Source organism: Rhagoletis zephyria, unplaced genomic scaffold, assembly GCF_001687245.7.
Source record: "Rhagoletis zephyria isolate East Lansing unplaced genomic scaffold, Rhagoletis_zephyria_1.1 Rzeph_scaffold_01198, whole genome shotgun sequence".
Taxonomy (NCBI): domain Eukaryota; kingdom Metazoa; phylum Arthropoda; class Insecta; order Diptera; family Tephritidae; genus Rhagoletis; species Rhagoletis zephyria.
In genome coordinates, this window is record NW_016158282.1 from 123,877 (window position 1) to 146,957 (window position 23,081).

Genomic DNA, 23,081 nt, shown 5'->3' on the forward strand with positions numbered 1-23,081 from the left:
TGTACATAGCTCAGTGGTTAACGCTTCTGACTTTGAACATCGAATACGCAGGTTCGATCCCTGCTGAAGTCTAGAAAAAAAAGAAGTCTCATATTTCGTTTTTATGTTTTCCTGTAATTTCGCTATAAATATGCTGGTGGACTTCAAATGTAATTCGCATAAAGGAGTTAGTATTTGTGACAGGTAAAATTCAAAATTGTATGAAAAAGATGTCGAATTCCGACAACTGGGCGATACTAGTAAATAAAAAATCTGCTTTATACCCGGTACAGTTTGTAGAAATAAACGATGTTCTTTTCAATAATAAAAATTTAGTTGTTTATAAAATATCGTGCATTTTTTAAACAAATTATGTATAACATAAGAAAATAAATAACGAGTGTTGTAGCCTTAATAGTGTTTCCTTCACATTACAAGTTTTAAAAAGGGGAAATGTAATGCTTAAATCCGTAGTCCAATATGTATGTATGACAATTTTAAAAGAAAAGGAATAATTTTTATTTAAAATGAGTTTTTTTCAAAAACGGCTCGACAAGTTATGGGCTATAAAGGTTTTACACATTATTTATAACATAATTAACCCAAATTAGCAAAATATATGATGTGCTATGACCTTCGATTTAAAGTTGGTTCAGGCCCACCGTGCGTACTCTACAGAAAACCTAGGGTGACCGGAAAATTCTGACTTCAGATTTGCATTTTTTTGCAGTGTAACTATTAAACACCTTCAAAGCTCACTGGAGTCAAAAATGACAAGTTGACAACTTACCTGTAAGCTTCGGCCAAAAGAGGATTTTGTTTTATAGCAAGTGTTGAAAATTGTGCAGATTTATCCAAGCGTCGACATTGAAAATGAATTGATGATAAGAGCAACAAAACTCCAGTATTTGTGCTATCTTGTCTCCATAATTGCATGCAGTGCTTTTCAGCATTTTCATAATCCACCGCCTGATATTCCCGATGTGCTAACTCCAATAACCCTAAAAAGAAAGATCCATTAATAATAATACTGAAGGATCCAATTGTACCATAGTTCGGCCGAAATATACATTACAATAATTCGCGCAGAACTGAAAAGTGGTACAAGTGTTAGGAACTCTATTACAAATAAAATATTGAAAATCACAATGCTATTAAAATTTATCCGCGGTTAAAGGTGGAAATGACGAACCCGAGCCCCAGTCGATGACGATGGAGTCGATATCCCTCCTCCGGATTATGACGAGATACGACTAGCAATTACCCGGCTGAAAAATCACCCACCATCAACGAACTGATTGGAGCTTATCAGTGTGGCTGTTTAGGCGATGTACCATTGGTACATGTCATACTCTAAATAGCTGCACAAATTTGTCTAGTTTGTTACTTGCCACACTTCTGTTTAACTATGTTATTTTTCGTTATTTTGAACCACCCTGCCTTCGCAATTAAACATAGCTTCGACAAATGTCAAAACATTTGAAGACTGCTATCGATAACATAGGTGTTCATTACAAGCTCCTACCCACCCTTTAAAAGCTCGATTTCCGGTCGAGATCTTTCTTTTTCTGCTGAGGACATCACGTTGTTCGGATCGTGCCACGTAAAGTATCGCCTTTTATCACATTTGATATAAGCCGCGAAGTTGTGATTAACTTTATACAAGTATAATTACCTACTGTCAATTCGACTTTTAATTATACTTAAATCGAAAACTAATATTCGTGCGCGATGGCCATAAAAAAAAACTCGTACCGATTCATCCGGAGATTAAGGGAGCTTTAAAATACCTCAGCGCTATGCTGATAGCCCCGAAGGGCCCACCAACCTTGATCCGCGAGAGCCACATTAATCCGCAGAAACCATCTGTCCGAAAGTTGGCCTATTTTATTGCCACCGCATCCGTTCTGCTACTGGTCCTTCATCTTGCTCGGACACTTCCACATGTTACGATCATTACCGCCCTTTCCAATTCAACGTAGAGGTTTTTTCACGGCGTTCCAACGGAGACGGACCTACACCCAGTTGCATGAATACATAAATAAGTATCACAATACTTAACCCAAGCGATTACCAACATCAAAAAAAAAATTACGTTTTCTCACCACTTATTGTGTGAAAAGCAAGATTAGGAGCTCGCATTGTTTATATGTATTTCTTCCTCTTAGTTTAATTTCGCAAGAAAGAATAAACACCTGTAAATAATTTTTGTTCGACCTAAATCTATACTTAAATATCATCCTTAAGAATTAATATCACCGAATCATATCACAGATCAACATTTCCTATTAACTAAGTATGTATATACCTACTTAACACGATAAATATTTATTGAAACAGAGAAAAAAAAAGAAGTAAAAACTAAGCTCAAAAATCCACTTTGAAATGTAAGAAAGCAGAAAGGGAACTTGAAGCATATACTAAACTTCATAATCACTATCACAGCTGGACCACAGCACAGTATTCATTTGAGGTTCGCAAGAGAACAGTAATGATCATTAGCAAAGTCATTCTTTGGATTACAACCACCAATTTCCCGCCAGCAACGACTCTAGAAAAGAGAAGAGTAGTATACTAATTTTGCATTTATTGTTGTTGCGGTTTTGATTTAATTTAGTGCTCCCACACTCTTTATCAAACAGGTTTTCCGTCCTATGTGACTTTGCCAGTACAGCTACCGTACCGATACATAAGACCACTACAATTATTTTTCTTATCAGCTAGAATTTTATACACAAACACAGTAATTTGATGAGTAGAAGCGACTAGGTTATCTAACTAGTAAAAGTTGGAAAAAGAAAGCAAATTTTCTAATAAGAAAAAAAGGTTTTGATATATAGCAGCGTCGCGAAGATACAGCAATGCGGAGGAGGCCTTCGACGCATCGTGGGATAAATGCATGACCAGCGTATCAAGTAAGTTACCATTGATTTTATTTGTCATTCTCTATTTGCTTTCCTTCCCTCTCGTTACTTGTTGTAACCCAAGTCATATATTTTTTTTTAGAATACATGTATATATACAAATGTATATAAAGATGTTTACATGCATATGTATATAGTTAGGTGATCAGACCGATGATCATGTAGTAGGTACGCATTAAGGTAGGTCGTGGCTTTCGATTGCTTCTATGTTCATATTTACACCCAAGCACGGTTAGTAGCACTTGAATCTGGTTAAAAGAAAAAAAAGATATGGATTTTACTTCGCGATTAAACTAATTACTTAAGATCTAAATATAAGTTTGCTCACATATGAAAGTTAATATATACATATAACACAAATTAGCCCTCTTGCGCAAATTAACGAAGTTTTGTACTTTTGTTTTACAGTACAACATACAGAAATCGTAAACCAACTGAATTAATGTTTTATGCTTAGAATTTAAATAAAATATTAAGAGTTCCATAAATATGAAAAGGTTAGGCTCGATACAATAAATGTATTATAACTAGTTGTAAGCTGAATTTGTTAATAAAAGAAAGAAATGAATAGTAAAATGGAAGGCTAAGTGTTCTAGTTTGCCTGGTTCTAGGGCAAGTGTAGTTGGATACGTGGGGCTTGTTAATAACACCTCTAAAGCCAATGGTAGGGGTGGGTACAGAAGCAGCCACTGACATCCGGAACGCGCTGCTGGCATGGTGGGGTGTGAGAAAGAGGGGATCACACTATAAGGTTGTGGCACGTTTTTTTTTTGATTATTTTCATGGTTCAATATTCCCAGTGTGTAAATAGAATTCTCGTTTGGGCTGTTGACTGCCAACGACGAGGGTTTATCTGGTGAACACGTATAGGAACCACGACTAATTCAAGCTCCGGGTATAAACGCCAGTACACACGCCGTGGTCATCGGACATAGACATAAACCATTCGCTCGTTTCGGCTATAATTATCATGCTATGCCGGCCAGTCAACCAAGGGCTCATAACATAAAATGGCACCCAACGTGGGGCCGCACGATAGTAGGTTGCCTTTTGGTGCTTCTTCATCTCGTAGCTCCATTGATAAGATTCCCTCTTGGAATCAATCTGTCCGTCCGGTTTGCATAAATTATTTACTTTTTGTATATAATTATGGAACTTCAGATAAATTGAGCTAAATGCTTTGCATTCTGGCCATATTATTATTTCGTTTTCGTACTTATTCCTTCGTTTTGTTTTTGCGGATTCGAAAACTTGTCGCTGGAATTTGCGATCCTACCGGCTATATGCCTCCAGAGCGTACCGAGTCATAAGTTTGCGTCCAAGGATTGATTTAAACAAACCGTTTTTAGATTTTATTTTTGTAGGCCTATATTTAACTATCCGGATCGTAGTTGCAACCAGGCGAAATGCCTGTTGACTAACTGGTAGGTTATTTGGATGAAAAAAATAAAAACTAAATATTCTCAATTTTCATTTCGAGGTATTATTCTTATTATTATTTTATTTTATTCTGATTCTTGGTGAGATTTCCGGAATTTTATAGTTTTATGTGAAATAAATTAAAACCGTTTTCATCGAGAGTTTCAATATGCCATAGCCGGAGTGATTTCTTTCACACCTTGCTGAATTATATGCCATATAACCGCTACACGACCCCCTGTAGAACCAGACTAACCAAATTTATTACTTATACATACACTTTGAGGAGATTTTTTTTGTATACCATTTATTTTTTTCCCCCTATTTGCGATTTGACGATATTATAATAGCCGTAAGACTTTCGTGAATTCCTGCATTACTATACCTGTTTACTAGCCCTGCGAAATATTTTCGCGTGAGTATGAAAAATTGTAGTATCTAACTCGTAGGACATAGAAACAGAAGTTGGTTTCTCCTTTGAATACGTAACTTTTTTGACTCGGCCTTACTCTTCACCGGATTAAAGTTAGTACTCTTGCTCAGGGGAATTATATTAGCGATTTTTTTTTAACTTTTTTTTTAAGCTTCTGAATCAAACATGTTCCTCCGCAAACTGTCTGAACAATTTGTAGAGAAAATTTTTCTGAGCATGACGATGTACTTATTAAAGAGTGTTCCCATCGCTTTCACAGAAATTGTTTGATGTCTTGGTTAAAAAGAAACTCATCCTGCCCACAATGCAGAGCAACGTGTAGCAGTAGGGACTTTCATACGAACACTGGTGCTCGAACACGATCTCCTATGATTCCTTCAGAAAAACCCGTAGGGAATGCAAGTGGATGTAAGAATTTGCAGCCTGCCAGCGAGAACGTACAACAAGCACATCGCCACCTGTTTACCGGGCGTTAATATTGAAACCACGAGTGGTGGCGAGCCACCAAACGTAAATGAAGAAGTACGCGTTCGAAACTTAGTTGCTGCTGTTATAGCGGCCAGACAAGCGTCTATGCTTGAAGGTTTGGAAAATCGGGCTACTCAAATTATTGAACAAAAGATAGAAAGCGCTTTGACAAATTTGGTAGAGCGGTTGAATCTAAATCCCGCACAATTACCACCGCCTGGTAATGATGCCAGCCAAGCTGCTAACATACCAGCGGCGCCTCTTCAACCAAATATGTCCACACCTAGATGGCCCAGAGATATACCTCCTATGCCTAGTCAAAGTAACTTAAATTTTAGCCACCAGATTGACCAATTGCGATTCAGTGACCTTTCGAGCGTTCCACATTCAAGTCGAATAGCACAACTTATTTCTAGCTGGGACGTGAAATTTGACGGTACATCGCGTTTATCTGTAGATAGTTTTTTGTCCCGAATAGAATTGCAGGTGCTTGATGCACTTGGCGGGAATTTTAACCTGCTTTGTGAGCATGCGCAAAGTTTATTTGTTAACGAGGCAAAGGATTGGTACTGGCGGTACTGCCGGTCTGTCCAACGCGTCACCTGGCCATCTCTCTACCAAGCTTTGCGCACAAATTTTCAGCAACATAAGAGTGATTTTGAGATCAAACAAGCCATTCGAGCCAGAAAGCAGGGACAGAATGAGTGTTTTGACGACTTTCGCATTGCAATATTAAAAATTGCGGAGCCTCTGCAATAGCCTTTAACCGAAGTAGAATTAGTTGAAACCATGCAACACAATTTGCGACCCCATATTCGACAGCAGCTATTATTTATACCTATCAATTCTCTTGCGGAGCTACGGAGACTTTGTTTGAGAGGTGAAAGCCTTGCTCGCGAAATCGCAAAATCAACTTATTCAGCACCAAACAGCAATACTCGACAATTACCTAGACGCCAGCTTAATGAAGTAAGCCTTGACCCACATGTAGATTCTGGTCCTGAAATTGAATTGGTAGAAGTAGAAGAAATTGCGAAGCGGGCAGCGAAATTGAAGCCGGCCTGTTGGAACTGCGGCAAACATGGCCATAGGTACTTCGACTGTCTCGAGGAACGCACCGTGTTCTGCTATGGTTGTGGCGCTACTAATGTCTACCGTCCGAAATGTCATAGTTGTAACTCGGGAAACTGCAAAACGAGCGAGGAGTCCAGACAGATTCCTCGCACCGACAGCAAACATTAAGCAGAACTAAGTTGCTAAGTTGCGAGCTGATGAACCAAGCCCAGACGACGACGTAAAATTATGTGCTGGTGATTTCCCTGTACGTACTCCTTTTCTTAAAACCATTGTGCCTTATGAGGTTCGCTTGCGAAACTATAACGAAATTAAAAATAAAATTTTAAGTTCTGAGAGTCCCGCGTTCATAGGTCCAAAACGTTCATCAGACCGCATGAAAATTTTTTGGAAAAATGTCAAGAAAAATCGGAAGGATTTAGTGAAAGTTATTAGCGCTTTAGGTCAGAAAGAAAACGACTTGAGACCGTATGCCAAGATCGAATTGCTCGGAGAAAACTATCTAGGTTTGATTGATAGTGGAGCGCAAGTGTCCTGCATAGGGGACTTATTAGCAAGAAAAATTCGAGAACGGAAACAAAAGAAAAAGCCAAATAAAGTCCGTCTGTGCCTTGCTTCGAGAAAAGTTAACAGCTTTACCGTTAAGGACGCCTATCCCCTTCCACATATTGACGGGATTCTTAGCAGAATACCCAAGGCTAAGTTTCTAAGTTCACTAGACTTGCGTCGCGCCTTTTGGCAAATTCCCCTTGCTGAACAGTCTAGAGATTACACCTGCTTCACCGTCCCTAATCGTCCGCTTTACCGATATCGCGTTATGCCTTTCGGTCTCTGCAACGCCCCACAAGCACTTTGTCGCTTGATGGACCACGTAATACCACCTACACTAAAAAATCAAGTTTTCGTTTATTTAGATGATCTTTTGATTGTATCAGAAGATTTCGATACACATATGTCCGTGCTCGCTGAAGTTGCTTTACATTTGAGGAAAGCGGGCTTAACTATAAACGTAGAAAAAAGCAAATTTTGCATAAAAGAAGTGAAATATCTGGGATACATCGTTGGTGACTGACCCCGATAAGATCTCGGCTGTAACCCAATATCCTGTACCCACTACGGTTAAGCAAGTTAGGCGTTTCCTAGAGATGGCGGGTTGGTATCGACGATTTGTGGACAACTTTGCTTCGCTGACAACCCCACTAACTAACTTATTGAAAAAAGTAAAAGGTTTTAAAGGTTTTAAGTGGAACGACGAAGCGCAAGAAGCATTTGACACCCTAAAGAACAAACTTTGCTCAGCTCCGGTACTTGCAAGCCCAGATTACAACAACCCTTCGTAATACAGTGCGACGCTAGCAAATTAGGAGTTGGTGCGGTATTGTCCCAGAAAAACGATGACGACATAGAGGCGCCAATAGCTTACTTTTCGCAGAAACTTAACAAAGCACAGAGTAACTATAGTGTTACAGAACTCGAATGTCTCGCCTCGATACTTAGTCTAAAGAAATTTAGGGCCTACGTAGAAGGACAAGATTTCACTATGGTTACGGATCACGCGAGCTTACAATGGCTAATGCGGCAGACGGATTTATCCAGTCGACTAGCGCGTTGGTCTCTTAAACTGCAAGGATTTAGATTTAAAATTGAGCATAGAAACGCCAAAACTTTGAGGAAGTAACTGAAGTACGCGAGGTGTAAGTCCGTCCGTTAGTTGATATAGAGTCGTCCGAGTTTCTGTCCGAAGATTATCTTAAACTAGTAAGCAATGTCCGAGATAATGAAAATCGCTTACCTGATCTACAAGTAATCGGCAACCACGTTTATAAGAGGACAGAACATCCTAATGGAAACCCAGAAAGAGAGTCGTTCAACTGGAAGCTTTGGATTCCCAAACCTCTGGTTCAAGAGGTAATAAAAAATGCTCATATTCCACCAAACAAATGTCATGGTGGCATAGCTAAGACGTTGGAGAGATTGCGAAACAATTTGTATTGGCCAAACATGACTGTTGACGTAAAAAACTTTGTTGGCCAAAGTGAAACATGGCGGCAATGCAAAGCGCCAAACTCCACGCTTAGGCCACCTATGACTGCACAGCACACGGTACAAAGACCGTTTCAAAAATTATACGTTGACTTTGCATGAATACGTTTTTAATGTTTTTGGCACCCCCGAAATAATAATGAGTGACAACGGCAAACAATTCAAATCGTTGCAGTTTAACACTTTTCTTTCAGCACGCGGTATAAAGCACGTCTATACGGCTCTATATAGTCCACAATCCAATGCAAGCGAAAGAGTGAATCGGTCCATAGTGGCAGGAATCCGGACCTATCTTAAAGATGATTAATCGCAGTGGGATAGAAACCTTTCTGATATCGCCGAGGCGCTGCGAAGCGCAAACCATCAGACAATTGGAAGCTCACCTTATTTCGCTTTGTTTGGCCAACAAATGGTATCTCACGCGGATGAGTACGCACTGCTTAGAAAGCTTACAACGTTGGACGATAATATACTTGACAGAGTTGACCGTCTTAAACTCATACGCCAATTAGTTACAGAAAATATTACTAGAGCTTTCGAAAACTCATCCACACGATACATCCTGCGCAGCACTGATAAGCGTTTCAAAGTCGGTGACATAGTTCTTAGGCGAAATTTCGTTGTAAGCGACGCCACCAAAAAATTTTGTGCGAAGTTCGCACCCAAATTCATCAAGGCTAAAGTCATAGCGCTTAAGGGGAATTGCATGTACGAGTTAGAAGATATCAGTACAGGCAAGAGAGAAACCTACCACCGGAAAGACATTCAGTCAAGATAGGGGCTCACCGCACCAACACTCTTGGTGGGGGGATGTGTACCATTGGTACATGCCATACTCTAAATAGCTGCACAAATTTGTCTAGTTTGTTACTTGCCCAACTTCTGTTTAACTCTGCCTTCGCAATTAAACATAGCTTCGACAAATGTCAAAACATTTGAATACTGCTATCGATAACTTAGGTGTTCATTACAAGCTCCTACCCACCCTTTAAAAGCTCGATTTCCGGTCGAGATCTTTCGTTTTCTGCTGAGGACATCACGTTGTTCGAATCGTGCCACGTAAAGTATCGCCTTTTATCACATTTGATATAAGCCGCGAGGTTGTGATTAACTTTGTACAAGTATAATTACCTACTGTCAATTCGACTTTTAATTATACTTAAATCGAAAACTGATATTCGTGCGCGATCGCCATAAAAAAAAAAAAAAACTCGTACCGATTCATCCGGAGGTTAAGGGAGCTTTAAAATACCTCAGCGCTTTGCTGATAGCCCCGAAGGGCCCACCAACCTTGATCCGCGAGAGCCACATTAATCCGCAGAAACCATCTGTCCGAAAGTTGGCCTATTTTATTGCCACCGCATCCGTTCTGCTACTGGTCCTTCATCTTGCTCGGACACTTCCACATGTTACGATCATTACCGCCCTTTCCAATTCAACGTAGAGGTTTTTTCACGGCGTTCCAACGGAGACGGACCTACACCCAGTTGCATGAATACATAAATAAGTATCACAATACTTAACCCAAGCGATTACCAACATCAAAAAAAAAAATTACGTTTTCTCACCACTTATTGTGTGAAAAGCAAGATTAGGAGCTGGCATTGTACATATGTGTTTCTTCCTCTTAGTTTAATTTCGCAAGAAAGAATAAACACCTGTAAATAATTTTTGTTCGACCTAAATCTATACTTAAATTTCATCCTTAAGAATTAATATCACCGAATCATATCACAGATCAACATTTCCTATTAACTAAGTATGTATATACCTACTTAACACGATAAATATTTATTGAAACAGAGAAAAAAAAAGAAGTAAAAACTAAGCTCAAAAATCCACTTTGAAATGTAAGAAAGCAGAAAGGGAACTTGAAGCATATACTAAACTTCATAATCACTATCACAGCTGGACCACAGCACAGTATTTATTTGAGGTTCGCAAGAGAACAGTAATGATCATTAGCAAAGTCATTATTTGGATTACAACCACCAATTTCCCGCCAGCAACGACTCTAGAAAAGAGAAGAGTAGTATACTAATTTTGCATTTATTGTTGTTGCGGTTTTGATTTAATTTGGTGCTCCCACACTCTTTATCAAACAGGTTTTCCGTCCTATGTGACTTTGCCAGTACAGCTACCGTACCGATACATAAGACCACTACAATTATTTTTCTTATCGGCTAGAATTTTATACACAAACACAGTAATTTGATGAGTAAAAGCGACTAGGTTATCTAACTAGTAAAAGTTGGAAAAAGAAAGCAAATTTTCTAATAAGAAAAAAAGGTTTTGATATATAGCGGCGTCGCGAAGATACACCAATGCGGAGGAGGCCTTCGACGCATCGTGGGATAAATGCATGACCAGCGTATCAAGTAAGTTACCATTGATTTTATTTGTCATTCTTTATTTGCTTTCCCTCCCTCTCGTTAATTGTAACCCAAGTCATATATTTTTTTTTTTTGAATACATGTATATATACAAATGTATATAAAGATGTTTACATGCATATGTACATAGTTAGGTGATCAGACCGATGATCATGTAGTGGGTACGCATTAAGGTAGGTTGTTGTAGTTGTTGTAGCGGCTACAACAACCCCGCCCAGATCGGTTGGTATCTCAGTCGTTGTCGTCAAGTTCCACTAACGGCAACCCTAGGAAGCGTGCAGCTTCTGTGGGATCTGTCCACAGGGACAAGGCCGTTAGGGTTGTCGGGTTTTCCGGGCATGCGAAGAGATGGTTCGAGTCATGTGGGGTCTCTCCGCATGCCGGACATTCGTTCGGCACATCCTCATTCAGCCTACTCAAGTAGGAGTTTAACCTGCTGCAGTAGCCGGAGCGAAGTTGAGCGAGTGTAGTGCGTGTCTCCCGAGGCAGATGAAGCTCTGTCTCGTCAATGTCCGGGGGTGGTATGCCTAGAACGGCATTCACAGGTCTAGAGTCTACATAACTCGAGACTGAGTCCCTGTGAATGCCGTTCAGGGCCTGTCTGTACGCTGGTTGCTTAATGAACCTCTGGACTTCGTCCGTCAGTTCATATAGATGCCTCCTGACGTGCCTAGGCGAGGGCTCCTCTGCAAGCAGCTGTCTGTTTGGGTGGCCACTTCTGTGGCTCCCGATCAGGAACTGCTTGCAGAGCATTATGTTATGCTCCTTAACTGGGAGCATTTGCGCCTCGCCGTGCAAGTGGTGTTCAGGCGACATCAGGAGGCATCCCGTCGCTGTCCTAAGTGCCGTATTTTGTACCGTCTGTAGCTTCGTCCACTGCGTCCTACTAGTCCCTGGCGACCACACTGGCGCTGCGTAGTTCAAAACCGGCCGGCCTATTGCCTTGTATGTTGCCAGCAACGTTTCTTTGTCTTTGCCCCAAGTACTGCCGGCTAGCGACTTGAGGACCTTGTTGCGGCTCTGTACTTTATTGACAATAGCGGTTGAGTGCGCAGAGAAGGAGAGCAGGCTGTCGAATGTTACTCCGAGTATTTTGGGGTTATTCACCGTCGGAATTGGTTTGTCATCGACGTGAATCCCCAGCGGTAGCCTGACCTCCTTCGTCCAGGTTGTGAACAGGGTCGCGGAGGATTTCGTAGGGGAGACGGCTAGACACTTTGCAGTGAAGAAGCGAAAAAGTTCGGAGAGATAGCCGTTTACTTTCAAACACAGGTCATCAATTCCATTCCCAGTCGCCATGATCGAGAAGTCGTCGGCATAGGAGACAATCGAGACTCCGTCTGGTGGTTGAGGGAGCTTTGAAATATAAAAGTTAAACAGTAGCGGGGAAAGGACACCACCCTGAGGAACACCCTGTTTTATTTTTCGCTGCTTACTCGTTTTGTCTCTAAATGTTACCGACGAATGTCGACCACTCAGATAATTTGCCGACCACCGCTTGAGCCTCTGTGGGAGAGAGGAAGCCTCTATATCTTCTAGCAGCGTGGAATGGCAGACGGTGTCAAACGCCTTTGACAAGTCCAACGCTACTAGAATCGTTCTCTCACAGGGACGGTTGCGGTTAAGGCCACGAGTTATCTGAGTGTTTATGGCGTTAAGTGCTGTTGTTGTACTGTGCACTTTACGGAAACCATGCTGATGCTTCGCTGGGATCAGGTGGTTTGTGAAGTACGGGAGTAGCAAGGCCTCGAGTGTCTTCGCTACCGGGGAAAGGAGTGTAATCGGACGATACGAATCTCCTTTGTTGGCGGGTTTCCCCGGTTTGAGCAGTGGGACCACTCTCCCCACCTTCCAGATGTCTGGGATGATGAGAGTGGCCATTGACAGGTTGAGGACCTCCGTTAGGTAGGCTACCCCCGCAGGACCCAAATTTTTCAGCATCAGCATGCATATTCCGTCGGGACCCATGGCTTTGGAGGCTTTCGCCTTCCCGATGGCCACCTGAACTTCACCGCAAGTGAAAGCAAGGGGGGCACAATTTGTTGGCAGTTTGTGCAGCCTTCTGGTATGAACTGCCGGCTAAAATAGCTCGCGCATCGCTCCGGGTCCGACGAAGCATGGTCGCCGAAGGAAATTTCGACTCTGTCGTCTTGCTTCGTCGGATTAGACAATGACCTCACGGTTGACCAAAGCTTGCTCACACCAGAGGTGAAATTACAAGTCTTCAGGTGCTCCTCCCACTTCTTCCGCTTATGACGATTTACAAGTTGCCGAATCTCGCGTTGAGATCCCTGATACGGGGATCTCCGGGATCGGCCTGACGAAGGCTATCACGCTCATATGCTAGAACAGCCGCTTCGGCAGGGAAGTTTGGACGTGAGTCCGATATACGTCCTGCCGGTATGAAGCGAGTTGCAGCAGCAGTGATAGCCCTGCGGAACTTACGTTCACCGAGATGGACGTCGGTTGGTGTGGGGAGCGCTGCGAAGGTGTTTTCAGTAAACTCCGCGTAACCTTTCCAATCAGCTTTGGAAAAGTTGATATAGGTCCGGTGTTTGGCGGAGGCAAAGTCGGTTGGTTTATCAATCGAGATGACTATGGGTAGATGGTCTGATGCTAGAGTCAGCATAGGTCGCCACGTTATGCTGTTTATCAGACCAGCGCTGACTATTGTGATGTCTGGCGAGCTACTGCAGTTACCCATAATCCTGGTGGGTGCGTCGTCGTTCATTGTGCAGAATGTCGAATCGTCTATCTGCTCAGCCAAGTAGGTCGTGGCCTTCGATTACTTCTATGTTCATATTTACACCCAAGCACGGTTAGTAGAACTTGAATCCGGTTAAAAAAAAAAAAGATATGGATTTTACATTGGGATTAAAGAAATTACTTAAGATCTAAATATAAGTTTGCTCACATATGAAAGTTAATATATACATATAACACAAATTAGCCCCCTTGCCCAAATTAACGAAGTTTTGTACTTTTGTTTTACAGTACACAGAAATCGTAAACCAACTGAATTAATGTTTTATGCTTAGAATTTAAATAAAATATTAAGAGTCTATATCAAATAATAAGTTATTGGTTGGAGTTTGATCACCAATTGGTTTACTTTATTGATTTCACTTTCTTTTATACCAAATTCTTACACTAACACTTACAAATTATTTACGAACTAGAATGTATACAAATATACTACTAATACCTACAAACTAACTACATAACTCTAAAATATGCTAAGTCAACATATGGTTGCAATAAATATATAAATATGTCAGTCGCATTGACAAACTGACGTTGTGGATCAGTTAGTCACTGCGACTGTCTTTGGCGGTGTCTTTGACCGTCCGCACAAGTGTAACAAGATCCTCGCTATGTGCGATGAATGCAGTCTTTGCATAAACTCCCGCTGAGTTCAATGTAACTGATTTGGGTAAACTGTTGTTTNTCCAAATTAACGAAGTTTTGTACTTTTGTTTTACAGTACACAGAAATCGTAAACCAACTGAATTAATGTTTAATGCTTAGAATTTAAATAAAATATTAAGAGTCCCATAAATATGAAAAGGTTAGGCTCGATACATAAATGTATTATAACTAGTTGTAAGCTGAATTTGTTAATAAAAGAAAGAAATGAATAGTAAAATGGAAGGCTAAGTGTTCTAGTTTGCCTGGTCCTAGGGCAAGTGTAGTTGGATACGTGGGGCTTGTTAATAACACCTCTAAAGCCAATGGTAGGGTTGGGCACAGAAGCAGCCACTGACATCCGGAACGCGCTGCTGGCATGGTGGGGTGTGAGAAAGAGGGGATCACACTATAAGGTTGTGGCACGTTTTTTTTTTTTTGATTATTTTCATGGTTTAATATTCCCAGTGTGTAAATAGAATTCTCGCTTGGGCTGTTGACTGCCAACGACGAGGGTTTATCTGGTGAACACGTATAGGAACCACGACTAACTGAAGCTCCGGGTATAAACGCCAGTACACACGCAATTTAACACTGTTGAATTGTGCCGGTATAACGTGCACCGTCGAGATCGCGAGCGGGATAATGGTGGAGGCGTAGCGTTCATTACGCACCACACAGTGCGGTATCGTCTTATCGAAGCAGACATCGACCGCAGGGATGCCACCCTAGAATGTCAGGGCATCGCTATCCGGTCAGGCGATTTTGAGCTCGAAATATCTAACGTTTATATACCCCCTGTCACCTGCTGCCCGGTAGGATATCACCCTGACATAGGTGCGCCACTCAAGCCTGTCAAACGATCGTAGAGGAACTGACTTGGCTGAGCAGATAGACGATTCGACATTCTGCACAATGAACGACGACGCACCCACCAGGATTATGGGTAACTGCAGTAGCTCGCCAGACATCACCATAGTCAGCGCTGGTCTGATAAACAGCATAACATGGCGACCTATGCTGACTTTAGCATCAGACCACCTACCCATAGTCATCTCGATAGATAAACCAACCGACTTTGCCTCCGCCAAACACCGGACCTATATCAACTTTTCCAAAGCTGATTGGAAAGGTTACGCGGAGTTTACTGAAAACACCTTCGCAGCGCTCCCCACACCAACCGACGTCCATCTCGGTGAACGTAAGTTCCGCAGGGCTATCACTGCTGCTGCAGCTCGCTTCATACCGGCAGGATGTATATCGGACCCACGTCCAAACTTCCCTGCCGAAGCGGCTGTTCTAGCCGATGAGCGTGATAGCCTTCGTCAGGCCGATCCCGGAGATCCCCGTATCAGGGATCTCAACGCGGAGATTCGGCAACTTGTAAACGTACATAAGCGGAAGAAGTGGGAGGAGCATCTGAAGACTTGTAATTTCACCTCTGGTGTGAGCAAGCTTTGGTCAACCGTGAGGTCATTGTCTAATCCGACGAAGCACGACGACAGAGTCGAAATTTCCTTCGGCGACCATGCTTCGTCGGACCCGGAGCGATGCGCGAGCTATTTTAGCCGGCAGTTCATACTGCATCCTCCGGTGGACAAAGCCAAGCGTCGAGTGACCAGAAGGCTGCACAAACTGCCAACAACTTGTGCCCCCCTTGCTTTCACTTGCGGTGAAGTTCAGGTGGCCATCGGGAAGGCGAAAGCCTCCAAAGCCATGGGTCCCGACGGAATATGCATGCTGATGCTGAAAAATTTGGGTCCTGCGGGGGTAGCGTACCTAACGGAGGTCCTCAACCTGTCAATGGCCACTCTCATCATCCCAGACATCTGGAAGGTGGGGAGAGTGGTCCCACTGCTCAAACCGGGGAAACCCGCCAACAAAGGAGATTCGTATCGTCCGATTACACTCCTTTCCCCGGTAGCGAAGACACTCGAGGCCTTGCTACTCCCGTATTTCACAAACCACCTGACCCCAGCGAAGCATCAGCATGGTTTCCGTAAAGTGCACAGTACAACAACAGCACTTAACGCCATAAACACTCAGATAACTCGTGGCCTTAACCGTAACCGTCCCTGTGAGAGAACGATTCTAGTAGCGTTGGACCTGTCAAAGGCTTTTGACACTGTCAGCCACTCCACGCTACTAGAAGATATAGAGGCTTCCTCTCTCCCACAGAGGCTCAAACGGTGGTCGGCGAATTATCTGAGTGGTCGACACTCGTCGGTAATGTTTAGAGACAAATCGAGCAAACTTAGAAAAATAAAACAGGGGGTTCCACAGGGTGGTGTCCTTTCCCCACTACTGTTTAACTTTTACATTTCAAAGCTCCCTCAACCACCAGAGGGAGTCTCGATTGTCTCTTACGCCGACGATTGCTCGATCATGGCGACTGGGAATGGAATTTATGACCTGTGTTCGAAAGTAAACGGATATCTCTCTGAACTTTCTCGCTTCTTCACTGCAAAGTATCTAGCCCTCTCCCCTACGAAATCTCCTGCGACCCTTTTCACAACCTGGACGAAGGAGGTCAGGCTAGCGCTAGGAATTCACGTCGATGACACACCAATTCCGACGGTGAATAATCCAAAAATTCTCGGAGTAACATTCGACAGCCTGCTCTCCTTGTCTGCGCACGCAACCGCTATTGTCAATAAAGTACAGAGCCGCGCCAAAGTCCTCAAGTCGCTAGCCGGAAGTACTTGGGGCAAAGACAAAGAAACGTTGCTGGCAACATACAAGGCAATAGGCCGGCCGGTTTTAAACTACGCAGCACCAGTGTGGTCGCCGGGAACTAGAAGGACGCAGTGGGCAAAGCTACAGACGGTACAAAATACAGCACTTAGGACAGCGACTGGATGCCTCCTGATGTCACCAGAACACCACCTTCGCTTTACAATCATCGCCCGAACCGATTTGTTGAACCAAGGGCACGAGGAAGATCTACCATGGTAAGTGCGAGTTGGAACGTGAGTACAATTGTGAACGTCTAGTAAACGATAATCTGGTGAAAAAACGATAATCTGGTGGAAATGCTATTGCAAAATAAAAACAAATTTCCCCTATTTTAAAACAAATCCATACGGGTCTGTGGGGGAGTAGAGGGGAGGGGTGAGTTTTCATAAAGCGACGTCCTTCCTCTTTCATTTAAGGGGGGTTTGGGGGCCCGCCCTTTCCCCCTCCGCCCTCACTAAGAAAACCGTTGTACAAATAAGCAAACATTTCCCTTTTTTACTCTAATTACGCAGCCTGGTCGCATGTGGAACAGACCTATTATGTCATTACAAAAAAGTGGGGACCTTCAGTTTTACACAGAGTCTGAAATGGTATTTGTGAGAACAATTTTTCATAGAAGATGTAAGCTTGTAGGTTTGGAATTGTCTATTAAAAGAAAAAACTTTTACTTAATCTTACGCGAAAGATTTACTCCTCCACTAACTCGGCTGCGACAGCCGCTACCTTAACCCATTAGTTGAGACAAAATCAATCATCAATCATGTATAAAATTACACATGTGTACATGTATGCAAGATTATCCGCGATTTATACTTACCAACAGACGAAAGCCCATGAGAGTCACTAAGTTTTCCTACGCTGGAGTTAATATTTTGAACGATAGGTTGCTGCATTAATTGAGACGAGACCTGTGGATGCGTTTGCTGACCCTGGCCTTGAAGCTGTTGGTTTAGCATCTCGCCTGATAAAAATCAATAATAGATTTCACAATCAGTAAGCAATAACTGGACACTCTTTAACATAAATTACTAACGCACTTGTAACTTTTTGAAAATTATGAAATTCCACCGATAACTCCAAACTTTAGAAATAATAAACATTTAACATTAAACTTAAATACATATTTCAAAACTTAGGAGTTGTCAATTAGTATTGGAAAACTATCGATGGGGCTATCGATAGTATCGATGGTTTCAATTTAACGCTACTATCGAATTTTTCAAAACACTATCGATAGTTGTATGTTGTTCACATTGAGCGCGCATTCATAAGTCGTAGCTGTTGGGTAACCGTTGGCTATTTGTCTTAGAAACGCACAGTAGAGTAGTTCCCCTAAGCTGTTGACAACTTTCCGCCATTTTTTCCAACGGAAATTTTTGAGGGGAAAATTTTCCAATAATGGACCAGGCTTTGAAAAAAAAATGAGGGGGTTTAGAGCGGCTTTTTGTGATTCTAAATCTGAACACCCCCCTCCGGAGGCTTATAGTTTTTAAGTAATTCGTTGTTAAAGTTGTAAAAAAAGTGCAATTTATCCTCACATTTTCCTTTGCACATCGAGTGAACTGAAATTGCGGTGCTGCCACACATCACAAAAAATGTGTAAAAAAAAGTACTGAAAAGGGAATCAATGCAAACATAAGTAATAAAGTGGACATGTAGATATATGTTATAGCTTTTTTATTGGATATTTTCACTATATATGGAAGAATTGATAAAAAAAAGGGCCGCAGGTGAAAATGTTCAAGGTATGTGGAAGTATTGGATTTTTTAGGCAAAAGCGCCGCAGGCGAAAATATGTAATAAAAAATCGTTAGGTTTTTTATTAAAAATTTTCAAGATATATGGAAGTATTGGATATTTTAGAAAAAAGCACCGCAGGCGAACATTTGTAATAAAAAATCGCGCGATTAATTATTAAAAATTTTCAAGATATATGGAAGTATTGGAATTTTTAGAAAAAAGCGCCGCAGGCGAAAATTTGTAATAAAAAATCGCGCGATTAATTATTAAAAATTTTCAAGATATATGGAAGTATTGGAATTTTTAGAAAAAAGCGCCGCAGGCGAAAATTTGTAATAAAAAATCGCGCGATTTCTTATAAAAAAAATTTCAAGACCGTGAAATTAATATTTTCCTTTTAGCCTTCATTCCCGTAATGCATCACAAAGTATTTTTGGCTAAAAAGAACTATTAACATTTTCCACGATGTGGCACCTCATTCATGACGGCCATCGCTGAACAATTGTGTGTTTACGATTCTTTGAGAATAGAAAAATATTTTAAGAACACTTTTATAAGCATTAATGGCTAAATATTTAGTAAAAAAAAGATGTGCATCCATTTGCTTATGAAGAAAAGATGGTGTATTAATAAAGAGAAACGTGATTAGTGCAGTGTTTATAAAAAAATAATTGTGAAGCATTTGGGAAATTTTAACAACGAATAACTTAAAAACTATTAGCATCTGTACACAAAATGTTGATGAAATCGGTCAATGAGCACCTCCTCAACACCCCTGCGAATTCCATTAAAAAATTCGTAAAACTTTGGAGGCCGGTTACTCAATGTCTGGTTAACACTAATCTCCGGTTAAACATAGTTATCGACGTTACCGACTCCCTGTTGTATGCATGGAGTCGAAGACGTCGATAACGCTGTTTAACCGCAGATTAGTGTTAACCAGACATTGAACAACCGGCCCTGGGTGATATAGGAAATGGTCCCTTATATAAAATCTCAGCCATTAAAATCGCTGCAGAAAACACATTCAGGGCCGGTTACTCAATGTCTGGTTAACACTAATCTCCGGTTAAACATAGTTATCGACGTTACCGACTCCCTGTTGTATGCATGAAGTCGAAGACGTCGATAACGATGTTTAACCGCAGATTAGTGTTAACCAGACATTGAGTAACCGGCCCTCAATCGCTAAAAAATCACTACGAAGAGGTAGAAGACGGTGTAAACAAAATCGAAAAGCGTCAAAAACGCTACGAACACTTTTTTCTGAAAATCGATTACAAATACAACGATAGCTGATTAGATGATCTGTAGACGTTGGTTCATGCTTCCCCTCCGATACTTAAGGCTCTGTTATGCATACTTGGCATTGCATGCACTGCTATACCATTTTTACGTAGAAATCAAAAACCAACAGACTTCTACGTATGTAGTGCTGTGCGTTCGATAACCGATTACACGCGAGGCTCATTTAACAGATTTCTTATGTGACAGCTCTCAAGCCATGCCAAGTNAATGCCAAGTATGCATAACGGAGCCTTTACTCAAGCCCTGATACTTTCTGGCGATACTACCCAACAAGCATTTCAGTAAACGTTTTTAAAAATAAATTAAGTTTGCTATAATAAGCGTTAAATAAGCATTTTTAATATTAANACGCACAGTTGAGTAGTTCCCCTAAGCTGTTGGCAACTTTCCGCCATTTTTTCCAACGGAAATTTTTGAGGGAAAAATTTTCCAATAATGGACCAGGCTTTGAAAAAAAAAAATGGGGGGGGTTTAGAGCGGCTTTTTGTGATTCTAAATCTGAACAGCCCCCTCCGGAGGCTTATAGTTTTTAAGTAATTCGTTGTTAAAGTTGTAAAAAAAGTGGAATTTATCCTCACATTTTCCTTTGCACATCGAGTGAACTGAAATTGCGGTGCGCTAATCGGTGGAGCATTCGAGTCTTCAAATGATGAGTTCCCCTTATCCTTTCTTAGTTTAACATTCAATTAAAAATGTATTAAATTTTTTTCAGAAAAGTTCATCAATGAGAATGGCGGCGATGAAGCGGAATATATAGCTGCATCGATGTCGCTTTGCCAATTTGCCAATAGCCGCAAGTAATTGAAGGCACGCAACAAGATGTAATAATTAACTTTTTTATGCTTAATTTGTATGTGTTATTGTGAATTTGTATGCTAAAATGTCTATTCCCTATTTATATTTTCGCGACTGTAGATGAGTCCGCCGAAAATTCGCATTTCGTTTAGTTTCTATATGTTAAGCAATCTATGTATGAGTTTTTAATGAAATATCTTTAAATTAAGGGTTATAAAAATGTTTATAAAAAGCTTTCTTTTGAAAATTTTTAGTAAGTTTATATTGATACGCTTATAAAAAAACTTTTTTTGAACCTTTATTATAAGTTTACACTTTTACGCTTATAAAATGCTTTCTTTTGAACATTTATTAAAAGTTTATATTTCTACGCTTATAACCAATGTTCCTTTTCGATTATACTACGCTTACTTTCAAGCGTTTTATAAACAAAAAATCAACGTTTTGTAAGCTTAATGTTTATAATTGAAAACTTAAAAAAAACTTTCTTTAAGTTTATTTTGCTTGTTGGGTAGTAGGAAGTAAAAGTTTCGAAACTTTATTTTATTGCTTGATTCCTAAAGGCGCCCGTTACACGATCAATACGGATCTTGATATTGGGATTATGATCAATATTGACGGATCTAAAAATATTGATGGATGGTAAGTGTATGCTAAACGTTCAATATTTATCGCGTCAGTATTTGCATAATTTTTGTGCTGCACGCTTTTATGGCGTAAGAAAATATTTCGTACCAATAATGCATTCCATAATTCTTTTAAAATTTCTAATGTTAATGCTTTCAATTTGTTTTGGAAGGTTCTAAGCGCCGAGCGCGAATATGTTTTCGATGTTCGCATTATGAGAGTACAAAATGAACTGACGAAATGTATGGATCGCGTTTTGAATAACGTACACCTTCAACATTTATTGCGCGATCCACGATCCGTGGTCCGGATTTCAAAATTTCTACATATTTAGCGATCCGTATCGTATCACGAACCATCAATATTTGATGCTACACCTTCAATAAAAATCACGATCCAGGATCGCGATCCGTATTGATGGCGCCAAAAGGCTCAAACACGCATTGATTTATCGGCCAACAAGTTGACCAACCAACTTAAGGTGTTCTTACAGGTTACGTATTTACATCTGTAGATGTGACTTTTTCAATACTTATGTAATTGCGTATGTCCGTCAAATTACAGTCTTTATTTAACTATTTAAATATGCGTTCTTTGAAAACGAAATAAACTAAACTCAGATGGTTCTATCTGTGTGTCAGATGAAAATAGAGACATTTCTAGTTCGTATGTAGGTGCATCAGAAACAAATCTTATATGCCTTTACACGATACGTTACGATTATGTTATTGCTACCGCCCCCGTTTTCACATATTATATGCATTTTCGCTAGCGAAACTAACCGAAAAACACATGTTAACGTTAATGCGCCTTTAAAAAAAATGAAATCGCATATTTCGTTGCCAACATGTTTACACACAGAGCAACAAGTTGACCAATCAGCCTCAAAAATCAAAAATCATAAGGTTTTGAATCTTTTCCAACCTGACCAGCAACTTGACGAAGGTTTGCCAACTTGCCTACACACGGCTTATATACCACCAACTTCTAGCGGTTGGCCAACTGGTTGGCCGATAAATCAATGCGTGTAGGGCTTTAACCCACCTTCACAAACTTTTTTCTCAAACCCAGTTGTGGCCACGTCACTCAACTTTTAACGCACGTAAGTCCGTCACTGCTGACAGTTGTATAACCCCGCGTTTACACCAGACAAGTCCAAAGAAAATATGCACATAATTATATATGCACATATAATAATACACATTGATTGAGTAAAGTAGGCATCCAGACAATAAACTGTGAAAAAAACTGTGTAAAAAAAATGTTTTGCTATTGTATCCGAAAAATTGGCTTGTGTAAACCCCATCTCTAATCCGGACTAGGGATGCAACATCGCACTTAAAAACATAGGCGCGTATTCATAGTCCAGCAACTAAGTCGAAACTAACAAAGTTGCAACTTAAATTTAATTACCAACTTAAAATTTACCTCTCGACTTAGTTTACGATATAGCAAAACGAGTGTGAAAATGTACCGATTTTTCTTTACGATATTTTGGAAAAATTACATTTTTATTAAATAATATCAAGTTTGATCATCCGTTTATGTAATTTTTATTTTCATTGCATGATTATGCAAAAGAATAAGGTATCATTTTCTTGTTAATTGTGTGAAATAGCCAGAACAACCGCAGTGATGTGAAGTCGATGTTTATCGAAAGCATGCTGTGAAACATACAAATAGTAGATATCTAAATGTTATGCACAAATTTACTTTAAAAGAACTAGCGTGAAACTG

At 40.7% G+C, this 23,081-nt stretch overlaps 1 protein-coding gene across 2 annotated transcripts in view; it reads right to left on the reverse strand.

Moving 5' to 3' along the window:
* The window catches only part of sxc (O-linked N-acetylglucosamine (GlcNAc) transferase sxc), a 132,216-nt gene extending 114,156 nt beyond the window's left edge, over positions 1-18,060 (reverse strand). Inside the window, exons 1-3 of one of the 2 annotated variants that reach the window (XM_017616407.1) lie at positions 17,912-18,060; positions 17,692-17,835; positions 770-980 (exon numbers count right to left, since the gene is read on the reverse strand). In XM_017616407.1, coding sequence (XP_017471896.1) covers positions 770-980; positions 17,692-17,830 — 350 coding nt within the window. In that variant the 5' untranslated portion in view covers positions 17,831-17,835; positions 17,912-18,060. The remainder of the gene's footprint in view (positions 1-769; positions 981-17,691; positions 17,836-17,911) is intronic. The other variant, XM_017616406.1, reaches the window with a different exon arrangement.
* Positions 18,061-23,081: the final 5,021 nt, after the last annotated feature.